General features: G+C 44.8%; 1 protein-coding gene across 2 annotated transcripts in view; it reads right to left on the bottom strand.

Annotated features, from left to right (window-relative positions):
* Positions 1 to 16,284, bottom strand: part of Slc18b1 (solute carrier family 18 member B1) — a 42,387-nt gene extending 26,103 nt beyond the window's left edge. For both annotated transcript variants that reach the window (XR_015628662.1, NM_001400828.1), the window contains 5 exon segments: positions 16,090 to 16,284; positions 14,798 to 14,937; positions 6,512 to 6,607; positions 5,386 to 5,459; positions 3,537 to 3,684 (listed from right to left, as the gene is read on the bottom strand). Coding sequence is in view for 1 of the 2 variants with exons in the window: in NM_001400828.1 (NP_001387757.1) it covers positions 3,537 to 3,684; positions 5,386 to 5,459; positions 6,512 to 6,607; positions 14,798 to 14,937; positions 16,090 to 16,129 (498 nt within the window). In the remaining variant the exon portion in view is untranslated.
* Positions 16,285 to 16,829: the final 545 nt, after the last annotated feature.

The raw sequence follows: 16,829 nt of genomic DNA on the forward strand, positions 1-16,829 counted from the left end.
TCGAAGTTCTAGCCAGAGCAATCAGACAACAGAAGGAGGCCAAAGGGATACAAACTGGAAAGGAAGAAGTCAAAATATCATTACTTGCAGATGATATGATAATGTACTTAAGTAATCCCAAAAGTTCCACCAGAGAACTACTTAACCTGATAAACAACTTCAGCAGAGTGTCGGGGTATAAAATTAACTCAAACAAATCAGTAGCCTTCCTCTACTCAAAGGATAAACAGGCTGAGAAAGAAATTAGGGAAATGATACCTTTCACAATTGTTCCAAATAATATACAATATCTTGGTGTGACTTTAACCAAGCAAGTGAAAGATCTGTATGACAAGAACTTCAAATCTCTGAAGAGAGAAATTGAAGAAGATATCCGAAGATGGAAAGATCTTCCATGCTCATGGATTGGCATGATTAATATAATAAAGATGGCCTTTTTGCCAAAAGCAATCTACAGATTCAATGCAATCCCCATCAAAATTCCTACTCAATTCTTTGTAGAGATAGAAAAAGCACTTTGCAAATTCATTTGGAATAACAAAATCCCAGGATAGCGAAAACTATACTCAACAATAAAAGAACTTCTGGGGGAATCAGAAGTTCCCTGACCTCAAGCAGTATTACAGAGCAATAGTCATAAAAACTGCATGGTAGGGGTTGGGGATTTAGCTCAGTGGTAGAGCGCTTGCCTAGCAAGCATAAGGCCCTGGGTTCGGTCCCCAGGTCCGAAAAATAGAAAAGAAAAAAAAAAACAAAAACAAAAAACTGCATGGTATTGGTAGACAGACAGGCAGATAGATCAGTGGAATAGAATTGGAGACCCAGAAATGAACTCACACACCTATGGTCACTTGATCTTTGACAAAGGATCTAAAACCATCCAATGGAAGGAAGATAGCATTTTCAACAAATGGTTCTGGTTCAACTGGAGGTCAGCATGTAGAAGAATGCAGATCGATCCATTCTTATCACCATGTACAAAGCTTAAGTACAAGTGGATCAAGGACCTCCACATCAAACCAGATACACTCAAACTAATAGAAGAAAAATGTGAAGAGTCTCGAACACATGAGCACTAGGGAAAATTTCCTGAACAAAACACCAATGGCTTATGCTGTAAGATCAAGAATGGACAAATGGGACCTCATAAAACTGCCAAGCTTCTGTAAGGCCAAAGACACTGTCATTAGGACAAAACAGCAACCAAGAGATTGGGAAAAGATCTTTACCAATCCTATATCTGATAGAGGGCTAATATCCAAAATATAAAAAGAACTCAAGAAGTTAGATTCCAGAGAGCCAAATAACCCTATTAAAAATGGGGTACAGAGCTAAACAAAACATTCTCAGCTGAGGATTATTGAATGGCCAAAAAGCACCTAAAGTAATGTTCAACATCCTTAGTCATCAGGGAAATGCAAATCAAAACAACCCTGAGATCCTACCTCACACCAGTCAGAATGGCTAAGATCAACAACTCAGGTGACTACAGATGCTGGCGAGGATGTGGAGAAAGAGGAACACTCCTCCATTGTTGGTGGGATTGCAAACTGGTACAACCACTCTGGAAATCAGTCTGGAGCTTCCTCAGAAAATTGGACATTCCACTACCTAAGGACCCAGCTATACCTCTCCTGGGCATATACCCAAAAGATGCTCCAACATACAACAAAGGCACATGCTCCATTATGTTCATAGAAGTCTTATTTATAATAGCTAGAAGCTGGAAAGAATCCAGATGCCCTTCAACAGAGGAATGAATTCGAAAAATGTGGTACATATACACAATAGAGTACTACTCAGCTATCAAAAACAATGACTTCATGAAATTCATAGGCAAATGGAATGAACTAGAAAATATCATCCTGAGTAAGGTAACCCAATCACAGAAAAGCACACATGGTATGCACTCATTGATAAGTGGATATTAGCCCAAATTCTCGAATTACCCAAGATACAATCCACAGACCACAGGAGCTCAAGAAGAAGGATGAAAAAAATGCAGATGCTCCCACTCCTTCCTAAAAGGGGGGAAAATATCCATAGGAGGGGATATGGAAGCAAAGTTTAGAGCAGCAACTCAAGGAAAGGCCATTTAGAGCCTGCCCCACATGTGTCTCATATATATACAGCCACCAAAACTAGGTAAAATTGATGAAGCTCAAAAATGCATGCTGAAAGGGACTGGATATAGATCTCTCCTGAGAGACACATCCAGAGCATGTCCAATACAGAGGTCAATGCTAGCAGCAAACCACTGAACTGAGAATAGAACCCCCTTGGGGGGAATTAGAGGAAGTATTGAAAGAGTTGGAGGAGCTTGCAACCCCGTAAGAACAACAATGCCAACCAACCAGAGCTCCCAGTGACTAAACCACTACCGAAAGACTATACATGGACTGACCCAGGGCTCCAAATGCATATGTAGCAGAGAATAGCCTTGTTGGGCACCAAAGGAAGGAGAAGCCCTTGGTCCTGCCAAGGATGGACCCCCAGTGCAGGGGAATATGGAGGCGCAGTAAGGGTGATGTATGCGGGAGGGGGAGAGGGGGGGATGGGGGCTTATGGACAGGAAACCGGGAAGGGGAATAACATTTGAAATGTAAGTAAAGAAATATATCTAATAAAAAATTAAAAAAAGAAAGAAAGAAAGAAAGAAAGAAAGAAAGAAAGAAATAAATGGTGGGGGGGTGGAGATTAGAGAGGTGGCTCAGTGGTTAAAATTACATGCTCTTGCAAAGAACTTGAGTTCCATTCCCAAAACCCATATGGCGAACCAAAACCCTCATAACTCCAGTTCCAGGGTACCCGATACCCTCTTTTGACCTCTGTGGTTCCCGGACATACATGTGTATACATGTGCACACACAGGCAAAACACTCATATTGATAGATAGATAGATAGATAGATAGATAGATAGATAGATAGATAGATAGATAGATAGATAGATAAAAATTATTTTAAGAGTGACTTAAAAAGAAAAACGCCGGGACCATGTTTACCCATCAATGTGCAGAGACCAGGAAGAGCATCTAGGGAACACTAGAAGTTACTGCCTTGTTGGTTCTTCCTTAGGATACAGGGTCTCACTGTATACCACTGGCTTGCCTGGCTGTGTGGGCCAGTCTGACCTAAGACTCACAGAGATCCTCCTGACCCCACCTCCTGAGTGCTGGGACTCAAGGAGCGACCCAGGTTTCAACTGTCTTCTTCTTAAGCCCTCTCTTCCTGGGGTAGAGCTGTCACAGATGTCTTTGCTTGCTTTGATTTTCAGACAGTGACTCCCAGGGTCACTCATGTTGGCCTGAAACTTTTGATGTTCCAGCCACCCAAGTAGAGAGGTACAGGTCTGTGTCACCACACCAAGCAATGCTGCGCTTTTTATTTTTACACTTGCTCTTGGAACTGGAAATCACCATAAATGGTGTGGGGGTGGTGACACACACAAGAGAGTGGGGGAAACACATGTAAGAAGAAATCGAGCAAGTTTTTTGGCCATGTAAGAAAGGAAATAAGAATACGTCCAAATTATATACCATGACTGTAGCCACATTGTTCGGGAAAGCCTTTGCCAGGATGGAAGACGAAGCTGTTATGGCTGCACCAAAGCCTATGGCGTCTACTATTCTCACCAGGAAACACATGGCAATAAATATCGGCCCTTCTGGAAGCTGATCCAAGACACTGAAAAAGAACATGACGATTATCAAATGTCAAACTGGTTTTGGTTTTTTAATTAACTATACTCCCTGAAGAGAGCCATACTTTTCAAAGTTATTAGATTAAAATCTCTTTAGGGATCTTTTAAGAGTTGATTTATCTGGGTGGTGGTGGCACACGCCTTAAATCCCAGCAGCTGGGAGGCAGAGGCAGGGGGATCTGCGTGAGTTCAAGACCAGCCTGGTTTACAGAGGGGTTCCAAGACAGCCAGGACTTCACAGGGAAACCCTGAGTGGTTGGTTTGTCACGCTTTGTTGGTTTGTCATTGCTGTTTTTAAATTTTTATAACTCAAGCCATGACAGCTTAACTGTCCCTTTTTTGTCGGTATAACTGGTTTCCAAGATGGTAATTCTAAGTAGGCTTCTTTGGAATACTGTGGTCCCCTGGACCCATAGAAGACTGTGATGGCAGGATCTACCTTAGGTATCAAAATCAGAGGATGCTGAAATCCTGAACATCAGCTATATTATCTGCTATAAGTGCTATAAGTTGCTCACAGTATTTAAGTTACTTCCTGGATACCTTCAACACCTAGCACAGTGCAAATGCCATATAAATAGTTGGTATGGTCATCATTACCAATTAGTGATGGGAAAAAGCAAATTTACGCCCTCTGTCTTAGCATTCCGAGGCAGAGGCAGATAGATGATCTCTGTGAGTTCCCAGCCAGCCAGGTCTACAGGGTACCAGGCCACTCAGGGCTACACAGTTTCTCAAAAACAGCCATGAAACAAAAGAAGGAGTTGGGGGAGCTTGTCTAAGAACATTACACAAGAGAAGAGAGGAGGGGAGGGGAGAGGAGGGGAGGGGAGTGGAGGGGAGGGGAGAGGAGGGGAAGGAAGGGAAGGGAAGGGAAGGGAAGAGAAGAGAAGAGAAGAGAAGAGAAGAGAAGAGAAGAGAAGAGAAGAGAAGAGAAGAGGAGGGAAGAGAAGAGGAGGGAAGAGAAGAGAAGAGAAGAGAAGAGGGAAGCTAAGAAACATTTCTCATGACACTGTTTCAGCACCCATAGCCAGAGGGCTTTGACCTGATTCTGTAAGAAACAGGTTCACTTTTCTGTCTAAGCAAAATGTTTCTATGACTCGGAAGACTATTAAGTTCCCATCATGAGTGGCGTCCCAGTGGATGAATTCAAGAGCCACAGTTCTGTTTTTCTCTATTGTTGTTTTAAGACAGGGTCTTCCTGTATAGCGCAGGCTGACCTCATCCTCCTCCATTGCCTCTGGAGAGCTGGAATTACAGGTCTTCAGCACCACGTCTGCTTCAGCAGGGAGTTCAGCAGAAGACCTTGGAGGACTCTCTTTAAGGACAACAATGTTGCCATTTGCTTCCCACCCACCTCCCTCCACCCTTAGTCACAGGGTAAGCTTCTGACAAAATAGTACTGAGTGGTACGGATTGGTTTAAAGAGCTGTTAAAGGGTCAGTGAGATGGCTTAGCAGGTAAGGTGATTGCAGCACAAGCCTGGCAACCTGAGTTCAATACCTGGAACCCATGTAAAGGTGGAGAAAAGGAAACAATGCCCTCCACATGCACAGCACCCGTCCCCATACACATACAATAACAGTACAACTTTAAGGAAACTTTCAAAGCCATTAACATTTTTAGCAGATGGACTAAGGACTATGAAATCCGTCCTTGTTCCCAAACGCTAGAAAGTCACTTACCCAAAGAGAATTGTCACTCCTCCTGAGACAAACATTCCTGCTATGAACATAAATTTGGCTCCAATGTGTACAAGCTACAATAAAAGTCAAAGAAAAGTGATAAAAGGATGCTCCAACAAGCCTACATGTACATAAACACACCTAGTAGCACATATAAAACTGCATGTGTTTTAATATCATATCAAAATAATTTGTTGAAAAGAATCATAATGTGTACTGTGCACAAGCATGGAATGGACTTTGACATCAACCACAGAGATAGAAGTGTGGCATAATTTATAAAGATACAGTGGCATTATTTCCATATCAACAGCAACTAGAGATAAGGAAGTTACAGTAACTCTCCCCAAGGTTTTGGAAGACTAAGATAGGTATAAGGAGCAGCGTTGTGGTTTGCCCTGGAGTTATCTGTATTTTGATGCTAATTCCACTGCCCCAAGGACAGCTGCCTAGTCCCTTACTGAGGACTCAGGTGACTTCACCAGAACCTTCTCCCCATTGAATTTGTAAAATACAGGTGAGGGGCAGGTACAGGATAGAAGGAGGCCTGTCACTGGATGAGAAGGAAGGATGGGCGGGAGAGAAGCTTGAAGGAAGAGGAGGAGACTAGAACGGAAAGGAGGAAGAGAGAGGAGGGACAGGGAGAGAAGCTGTGGCAGGACAATATGGCGGGTGACGTTAAGATTCCACAGTGTACCTTTACAGGTTGTTACAAATGTTTTTAAGGGATGGATATGTATTGGGCTTTGTATGTTTAGATGGGCAATTATATCTTATCAATTAGGTCAAAGGTTGTTGTGTTGTATGTTCTTTCATGTGTAGATTTAAGTGTAATGGAGTATGGAGGGGCTGGTCTGGGCCACCACGGAGTTGGGGTGTGTATGGCTGGCATGGAAACCTGCCTTGGGAACTCGCTAGTTAGAGAGATTGCTGACGGCTCAGAGAGAGGCCTTAAGCAGTGTGATATGGGATGGAGCAAAGTGGGTTAGAGGCTTTGCTGACTAAGAATTAAAATAACTAGTAGATATCTTAGGGCACCGCGGTGTCGGTCCTAGTGGGATAAAAGACAACCTTACTTCTTTTATCTTTTATATTTTTACAACAACATATGAGTATCGACACTTACATATTTTCCAAACACCAATGATGCCAGCAATTCAAACAACGCGTAGCATCCGAAAATCATTCCTATCGTCGTGTTGCTGGCTCCCTTCTTCTCTGCCTTAGAAGGGACAGACACAGAAGCATGGTTTAAAAGACAGAACAGGAGGATGAAGTCAGAACATCACCTTTATGACTTTCATCTCTGTGTCGTCAGATCCGGAGGCGTGGGCGTTAACGAACCTTCTTTCTGTAAAAATTAACTTACCAAGTAGCAGGTTCCTTGGCACATCTTCGTGCACACTTAGTTTGGTTGGCCCTGCCCTGTATCCTGTTCAAACCCTTCCATCTCTGGTATTTTACAAAATTATTTTAAAATAACTAAGGTAAGATATAAGTGTAGATGGTACAATCTAGACTCTGACCTGAAAACAATTCAATTAGTTTGTCCCAGTCATGGGACTGGAGAGATGGCTCAGCGGTTAGGAGCACTGGGTGCTCTTCCAGAGAGGTCCTGAGTTCAGTTCCCAGCAACCATATGGTGGCTCACAACCATTTATAATGGGATCGGATGCCCTCTTCTGGTGTGTCTAAAGATAGCTACAGTGTACTCGTGTACATAAAATAAACTTAAAAACAAAGCAAAACAAAAAATACCTCCCTTTAATCTCAGCACTTGGGAGGCAAAGGCAGGTAGATCTGTTAGTGCGAGACACCAGCTTGGTCTACAGAGTGAGTTCCAGGACAGCCAGGGCTACATAGTGAAACCCTACCTCAAAAAAAAATTTTATATATATATATATATATATATGTATATATATATATATATATACATATATATATTCATCTGAGTAAAAGTCAGTATTACAGAATATAAAAAGCACAAAATACTTGGGATGAGGCAACCTGCCCCTGCTTCTCAGTCCCAGGGCTGAGGAAACAGCTGAAGTAGACAGACTTCCTTTTTGGTATCACTTCTCATTACAGAACTGCACTACACTCAAAACAAACACAAAGCACGTGCCAGCTGCCAGTTCTAGAAGAAAACAAACAAAACCAAAATAACACTGAGGAGAGGAAAGATCATGAACTGGCAAATGGGTCCTAGGGAAGCCCAAGCAGTAGGCTCCGTGGCTTTTATTTTTCTGTGAGGAATGCAGATGAAGGATCCTCCTCACAGAACACATAGTCTAAGACGCTCCCCACAGCTAACTCTCATAGTTGGGATTATTAATCTTATCGCACATTCCAGCGGGGACGTCTGAACCTTGCTATAGATGAAGCAGCACTTACTCTGAATCTTCTCTGTGTGTGCACCCGAGTGTGTGTGCACCACAGAGGTGCAGGAGTCCTTGGAAGCATAGATTCCGGGGACTCGAGTTACAGGCAGTTGTGAGCCACTGTGCGGGTACTGGGAACTGAACTCATGTCCTTTGCAAGAACAGCAAGTGTTCTTAACCACTGAGCCACCTCTTAAGCCCCTGAAAGCCCTTTCAAATTGTGCAAGTATGGTTGACTACAGCGAGGCAGTGGCCAGAGAAACAGCTCTGCACGCTACCACCTCCAGCAGCCTGAGTTCCTTTCTGAGCCCTGTACTCAGCTCAAGCTGAAGATTCTTTTTTTATTATTCTTTTCATGGCTTTTTGAGACAGTATGCAGTGTAGCCCAGGCTAGCCTAATACTTGCCATGTAGCTGAGGCTGGTTTTGAATTCCTCCTGATCCTTCTGCCTCTGCCTCCTGAGTGAGGCACACCACACCTATTCACGGGATGCTACAAATCAAACCTGGGGCTTTATGCTAGGTAAACACAACCCCAACTGAATGGCAACCCCAGCATCAAGCCAATGTTCTTTATTTCACCACAGATAAAAAATTTCAAGACAAGTCAATGTAAGGCAGAGCTGAAGTTTATTGGGAGGCACCGATGGAGGTTGTTATATTTTAAGTGGATTTAAACATAGACTTTTGAGACAGAAAGAGGGGGTGGGGCTTAGGGGTCGAGAGAGGCACTTATGGAAGGATAGCATGCATCCCCATATGACAATAGTCATACAAATTTTCCCTGTCTACCTTGCCCCAGACCCTCACATTGGGCGTATCTCCATTTAAGGGTTAAAATATGTAGATTTTTAATGCCAGCCCTGGGGATGTAGAGGCAGTGGGATCTCTATGAGTCTGAAGCCAGGCTGGTCTACAGAACAATAACTAGATAACTAGGCCATCCAGAGATACACAGTGAGGCACAAGGGGCTCAAGACCCCATATGAACAGCAGTGCCAAGCAACCAGAGCTTCCAGGGACTAAGCCACTACCCAAAGACTATACATGGACTGACCCTGGGCTCCAACCGCATAGGTAGCAATGAATAGCCTAGTAAGAGCAGCAGTGGAAGGGGAAGCCCTGGGTCCTGCCAAGGCTGGACCCCCAGTGAACGGGATCGTTGGGGGAAGGGCAGTAATGGGGGGAAGGATGGGGAGGGGAACACCCATAGAGAAGGGGAGGGGGACGTTGGCCCGGAAACCAGGAAAGGGAATAACAATTGAAATGTAAATAAGAAATACCCAGTTTAATAAAGATGGAGGGGAAAAAAAGGAAAGGAAAGGAAAAAATAAAAAGAAATAATTTTTAAGGATAAACAGAAACTCCAAGTTGGTATGAAATGGAGAGTGGAGCCTTACATGGCTGTCCTCCAAGAATCAGCAATTACCTTTTACACATCTTTTCTCTGCCTGGCTGAGGGTTCTCCTGAATATTTATAGTCAGTAGAGTGGTTTCGGTTCATCCTTTCATTGGAGCATCAAACAACTTTACCCAGAGCTGCACACACCTGAGAGCCCTTCAGCACACGCTCTCAGGCCTAGGGCGGATGGATCGGCACTCAAGAGAAATTGTTGCTCCTGCGTGGCTCACAGCCATCAGTTACGTCCACTCCAGAGGACCTACCTTCTTCTGACCTCTGACGGTACTGCATGTATGAGGTACAGATACATACATGCCCCACATAAATAAATCCTTAAAAATTAAAAACTAGATAGATAGATAGATAGATAGATAGATAGATAGATAGATAGATAGATAGATAGATGATAGATTTTTAAAAAGCCATGTTCTCACTGGAAAGAACCCAGATGCCCTTCAACAGAGGAATGGATACAGAAAATGTGGTACATCTACACAATGGAATATTACTCAGCTATCAAAAACAACGAGTTTATGAAATTCGTAGACAAACAGTTAGAACTGGAAAATATCATCCTGAGTGAGCTAACCCAATCACAGAAAGACATACATGGTATGCACTCATTGATAAGTGGCTATTAGCCCAAATGCTTGAATTACCCTAGATCCCTAGAACAAACGAAACTCAAGACGGATGATCAAAATGTGAATGCTTCACTCCTTCTTTAAAAGGGAAACAAGAATACCCTTGGGCGGAAATAGGGAGGCAAAGTTTAGAACAGAGACAGAAGGAACACCCATTCAGAGCCTGCCCCACATGTGGCCCATACATATACAGCCACCCAATTAGACAAGATGGATGAAGCAAAGAAGTGCAGACCGACAGGAGCCGGATGTAGATCGCTCCTGAGAGACACAGCCAGAATACAGCAAATACAGAGGCAAATGCCAGCAGCAAACCACTGAACTGAGAATAGGACCCCCATTGAAGGAATCAGAGAAAGAACTGGAAGAGCTTGAAGGGGCTCGAGACCCCATATGTACAACAATGCCAAGCAACCAGAGCTTCCAGGGACTAAGCCACTACCTAAAGACTATACATGGACTGACCCTGGACTCTGACCCCATAGGTAGCAATGAATATCCTAGTAAGAGCACCAGTGGAAGGGGAAGCCCTGGGTCCTGCTAAGACTGAACCCCCAGTGAACTAGACTGTGGGGGGGAGGGCGGCAATGGGGGGAGGGTTGGGAGGGGAACACCCATAAGGAAGGGGAGGGGGAGGGGGATGTTTGCCCGGAAACCGGGAAAGGGAATAACACTCGAAATGTATATAAGAAATACTCAAGTTAATAAAAAAAAAAAAAAGCCATGTTCTCTACAGTAGCCACAATTGCATTCCTTTTCCTGTTTTTCTCAAACTACAGTTTGCATGTATGCATGTGCATGTGTGTGCGCACAAGTGTTTAAATGAACAGGTGCATTCAGACAGATAAGAAGGGGTCTTCACTATTCCGTCCTCGGGGCCCTCAGACAGGGTCTCTCTCACCGAACCATTTCAGCCAGATGAAGCTGGCGAGTGAGCTCTTATGTTCTACCTGTCTCCGCCCCTAATGTTCTGGTTACAGGACACGTCAGCTATGCCTGGATTTTCACATGCATGCTGGAGAATCAATCCCGGGTCCTATTGCTTGCAGAGCACGCGTTCTTACCTAGTGAGCCATCTCTCCAGCTCCTCCAACCACGATCTTTAAGAAAAATAAATTCTCCACCCCTTCCCATGTAAGCTAGGTGAGAGCTATGGGCCAGGAATGGCGACCCAAAACAAACTATATGCATTCATCTTACTGTAATGTTATGATACACATATTTTGTTTTATAAATACTCTTACTACATTTGTGTGGGTATGTGTGGGAGCATGCATAGACCATGGCACAAAAGTGCAAGTCAGAAGACAACTTGTAGAGCCAATTCTCTCCTACCATGTGGGTCCAGGAGAGTGAACTTAGTACCTTTACCTACTGTGTCATCTTACGAGTGTGTGTGTGTGTGTGTGTGTGTGTGTTTTTCTGTATGTGTGTCTGTCTGTGTGGGTCTGATTGTCTGTCTGTGTGCCTGAATATGTGTCTGTCTGTGTGCCTACACGTGTATCTGTCTGTGTGTCTTGTCTGTCTGTGTCTACGTGTGTCTGTCTGTGTCTATGTATGTGTCTGTTTGTGTGCCTGCATGTGTGCCTATGTTTCTGTCTCTGTGTGCCTATATGTGTGTCTGCATCTGTGTGTTTGTCTGGCTGTCCGTGCACCCGTGTATTTGTGTGTGTCTTGTCTGTCTGTGTGCCTTCATATGTGTGTACTTGTATGTGTGCCTGAGTGTGTGTCTGTGTACACGTGTAAGTGAAAGATCCTGGCTTATAACTCTCATCCAGCCTATCAGGTAGGTTATAAGACCCTTCTCATTCTGGATGGATCCTGCCTCAAACCTTGGGGGTAGGAATATTACACAGAGAATGAGAGAACCTGCACTGTCAGGCCTGGCTGTGTTTCTAGGCCCAGTCTGCAAATGATGATGTGTTACAGTGAGGTGTCCACAAGCTTCAAAGGCACAGGGCTCATGGGGCTTCTTCATAGCTGAAAATGTAGCTGTTCCTGATCAGTGACTTGTCACCCAGTGCATTGGCTCATGTGTGTTCTGTATAGTAAATCCATGCCCTTAAGTGGTTCCCTGAATTCTGTTGCCAATTAAGCCAATTAATTGAACCCACAGTCGGGTATGTGTGAGCCTATGGTCAGGTATGTACGAGCCTAACTTGTAGCCAGCTAGGCACAAGCTCCAGGATAGAGCTTGTGACTCAGAGGTCTGCAGCTGGCATTTAAGGGCAGGGGACAGTCCCAGGATGGAGATATCTCCAGGTGACAGTCACAGTTGTCCTGGAGTAGAGGACTCCACAGTGTCTGCTGCTGAAGAAAGGAGCAGCCCCATGCTTTTGGGGGTCATAAAAATGACCTGTATTGTGCAAGCATAGCAAGAGAAGAAGCGCTCAGTTAGTTTTCCCCTTTGTACTAGTTTTATGTCACCTTGACACAAGCTAGACTCCCTGGTGAAGAGGGAGCCTCTGTTGAGAAGACGCCTCAGTCAGATCGGGTTGTATGCAAGCCTTTGGGGCATTTTCTTAACTGACGATTGATGGCGAAGGCCCAGCCCATGATGGGTAAGACTACCCCTGGGCAGGTGGCTCTGAGGTCTATAAGGAAGCAGGATGAGCAAGCCATGAGGAGCAAGCTGGGATGAAGCACCCCTGCATCAGCTCCTGCCTCCGGGTTCCTGCCATGCGTCCTGACTTCCTTCAGTGTTGAACAGTGATATGGAAACACAAGCCAAATAAAGCCTTTGCTCCCTAACTTGCTCTTTGGTCACGGTGTTTCACTGCAACAGTAGAACCTTCTAGACCCTCAGGGCAGGTGGTTCTCAACCTGTGGGTCTCCGCCCCTCTGTGAGGGTCAAATCACCCTTTCACATGGGTCCCATCAGATGTTTGCATTGTGATTCATGGCAGTCGCAAAATTACAGTTACAGAGTAACAATAAGAATGCTATGGCTGAGGGTTACCACAGCATGAGGCACTGTATTAAGGGTCGAAACTCCAGGAAGGCGGAGTTAGAGCCTCCTATCATTTTTTCACAAAACCCAAATCTGGCTGACCACTCTGACGATCTCCCAGCCGCCAAGTCCTGGGCATACATTGCAGTGTTCTTACATTCCAGCTCTAGCCTGCCCCTCGGGAGTCCCAGCCTTCCATCAAGGTTTTGCCCTGCCCTAAATTTAAGCCACGGTGAGCTGTCTCCTATTCTGCTTTCCCCTGACCACATCGGCAATGACGCCCCTCCTCTCTGTTATTTACCAGAGAAACTACCATTTCTCAAGCCACACCTGACGTTGACTCAACCGAGAAAGTCTCAGACAGGGGCAAAGCACTCTCCTCCTTAGCCGTATCTGCCAAGCGTTAGCCATTCCTCGTTCCCGAGTATCCTCTCTTCTCAACATCTTCTTAAAGAACGCCCAAAGTCTGAACCAGTTCCCTTCCTCCTTTCCATCCTTCCTTTTCTCCTCTTTTTTGTTCCTGGCCACTTCCTGGCTTCTCCTTACCTGAGCGCACTCAGAGTAGAAACTTAACCTTCCAGTGAGATGGGACTGAGCTGAGAAAGCCCTTCGCTCCTGCGACTGCTATTTGAAAATAAAAACATCGGGATCCTCGCTGTTCTCCTTCCTTCTGGGATTGTGAGAGGTGTGTTGAAAACTAGTGAGTACTCTATGGGCACAGGGCTACGACATTATTCCTTCAGCAGAGAAGCCCTCTCTGGTAGCGCTTGGAATGAAGGACTACAGGCTATCGAGGCGGTTTGAGAACCGAGAAGTTGCCAGTGCACCCTGAGCCTAAGACTTTGGCAAAATGCACGGAATAAACACTTGGACATATAGTCTGAACTGGCCCAAACTGGCTTCCTTCAATCCACATTATTATATGCATGGACTCCGTACTCCACTCTAGTCTTTGTGTCCCAGCTACAGTTCCTAAGACCATGGAGAGGGCAAAGGTTAAAGGGAGCCCGGCAACGTTAATCAGAATTCTTCCTTTGTGCAAACATTGCTTCTGGAGTTCATGACGAATTCAGACTGAATTTCCTGGGCCACAACTATCTCCTCACTCCACCCCCACCCCTTGGGAGACAACGTCTCACTTTATGGCCCTGGCTGCCTGGAATTCGCTTGTAGACCAGGCTGGCCTCCAAACTCCTAGAAACTGCCTGCTTGCCTCTGCCTCCTGAGTGCTCTGAGTAAAGGCATGAACCATTATTACACTTGGCTAAAACCTTGCCCAACACCAGAAGACAGCATTGGCACCTGGATCGTTAATGTGGTTCTTCTCCCTTTCATTTTTTAAAGCTAGAGACTTCAAACGAAGATTAATCAAGCTATGTAGTAAAAGAAATAATACTTAGAAAGCCTCAAATAAATATGTTTTAGAATTACCCAGCAAAAAGATGGTCATATATCCCCAGCTCCCACATAAAAAGCTGGGCTTATCAGCACTCATCTGCGGTGAAGACAGGAGGACTCGGGGGCCTGCTGGCCAGCCAGTCTAGCTGAACCGGTAAGCTGCAGGCACAGTAAAAGACCATGTCTTAATGAAGAAGCCTGACGCCGATCTCTGACCTCTGTGCACACATGGGCCAACAGTCCCTCCCAACACACACACACACACACACACACACACCCTACAACTGCTATACAACACACACGTTATCTGTACTATAGGTACATTTTGATATTTTATTTATTTTGAAGATTTAAACGTTTTTTAATTATGTGTCTCTGCATATGTGTGTGATATTTACATGTGAGCACTGATGTCCGTGAAGGCCAAATCCCCTCTCAAACTAGGGTTAAAGGTGGTACCAGCTGCCTGACATGGACGCTGGAAAATGAACTCAGGTTCTCTGGAAGAACGGGGCACACTCTTAACTGCTGAGCCGACACCAGTCCATCATAAAATTCTTATATTTTATAACCTCTAAAATTATACAAGTGAAAGGATTTCCAAAAATTAGGGTTTATACAGTATAAAAATGTTTTACCTCCTTGGGGAAGAATGGTCCAAGGATGGAGTAGGTCATCATACAACCCAAGTTCATGGAAGCTGCTGATATGAGGACAAAAATCTGTTCTTTTGACAGTCGCCTAGATGTCTCTCCTGTGCTTCCTCCAGGGCCGTCACCTTGAATACAAACATATTGCTATTATAGGGGTGTGATTGGAATTCTGGGTAAAACACACAAGTGGTATTTTACACGGAGTTAGTAGACTCTTAGAACACTTATTGAGATAAAAGGCTATCCAAAATATAATAGTTATGACCAAACAGAAAACAGACCTGGAATATCACTGCAAATTTTAAACATTTTCATATAGAGGCTCTCCAGTTAGAATTTCAATGCAGAAAATATTAAGCCATCTGATGTGTCTTTTGACTGATCTCTCAGGAACCCCTTCAATGATGGGCACCAGGGTGGCTGGCCAAAGACATCAGGCTGTAACAAAACATCATTTTCTCAAGCTCCTAGCTTCACATGCCACACAGACTCAGTCCCACAAATATGTAAGTCTGGTCATCTTCGACACTAATTAGTGGTCTTTTAAGTCAACTCATTTCATACTTTTTTCAGGTTTAAACTGTCCACAAGCCAGTCAGTCGCTGAGTTTTAAATGTTCAAGCAGACTCCTTAGCCATTTTTAAATTAAATGATTCTGAGAGGGAAAGAAGGAGGAGAAGGAGGATTATCATTTAATCTGTTTTTTCCACAAGTAGCCATTAAAGGCCGGGTAGGAAAAAAATCTATGCAAAATAGGAAAGTCTTAAGAATCCTTTAAAAAATGCCTGAGTTTGCATATTGGGCTGCCTCTATCCAGCCTTAATCTGAGGCAAGGTGCCCAGTGTTTCTGCAACTTGTACACATACATATATATATGCCGGAGTTCAAGAAGGAAAGTTACAAGAGGAACGCCAGCTAATACCCCGAGTCCAAAGAACATTTTAGGCCTGATGATGTGGTGTTATTAATTTGAAAACATTCTGAAACCCCCTACTTAAAACAGCAGAGGTTTGGGAAGTACCCGTATGCATTCCTCAAACCGGAGAGAAGAAATGCTAGCCGGGACCCCACAGTCGGGCCAGATCCCACCCCGCTTGAAGAAACAACAGCAGCAGCAGCAGCAGCAGCAGCAGCAGCAGCAGCAGCAGCAGCAGCAGCAGCAGCAGCAGCAGCAGCAACAACAACAACAACAACAACAACAAAACAAGCTAAGTCACCACATATCCTAAAGACCTAGGCCCGAAACCCGCGACTCGCCACCGGCGGACTGCAGTCACCTTCTGTCCCCGCAGGAGCAGGGGGGCCCGCCGTGTCCATGAGCTGCTCTCCTGGTCCTCCGGCGCTCCGGGATCAGCGGGCGGGATGCGATGGCTGCGGGCGAGCTGCGGGGATCCGACTCTGCATTCCAGTCCAGAGGTGGAAATCGGAGCCGGGACAAGAAACCTCGCTGATCCCTGGAACCGGGGACCCACGGGAGCTAGGGCGGGCAGGGGCGGAGCTGGGGTCCCCGCCCAAGCCGATCCCAGGCTACAAATGACAAGGAGAACGTCAGCTCTTGTGCCCTAAAGACTAGGCTATAGGTGCCTACAGGGTGGAAATGACGTGTGTGTGTGTGTGTGTGTGTGTGTGTGTGTGTGTGTGTGTGTGTGTGTGTGTAAACCTTCTGTGGATGCAGGTGTCTGCTACATAGCAAACTGTTTACTCATTTTCTGTGTCTTTGAATGATGAGATCCGTTTTGGTTTGGTTTGTTTGTTGTTTTGGGTTTTTGTTTTGTTTTTCCATATCCAGAGCCGGGGTTGTAAGGGTTGTACAACCTAGTTAGTCTGATTGTGTGTGCCTTAGTGATAAGAGGCGCAAGTGTTCCCTCTCTCTCCACGCAAGCATCCCGGCACAAGCCTGGCTTTCACTTTGTCTTCTCCTTGTTTATTATTTGGTAAAAGTTTTAAGTTCAGAAGTCTAAGCCAACGCAAAGGATTGAGTCACACTCCTGAAGTCGAGGTAATTTTTTTTAATATT

Source organism: Rattus norvegicus, chromosome 1, assembly GCF_021556685.1.
Source record: "Rattus norvegicus strain SHRSP/BbbUtx chromosome 1, alternate assembly SHRSP_T2T, whole genome shotgun sequence".
Lineage (NCBI taxonomy): Eukaryota > Metazoa > Chordata > Mammalia > Rodentia > Muridae > Rattus > Rattus norvegicus.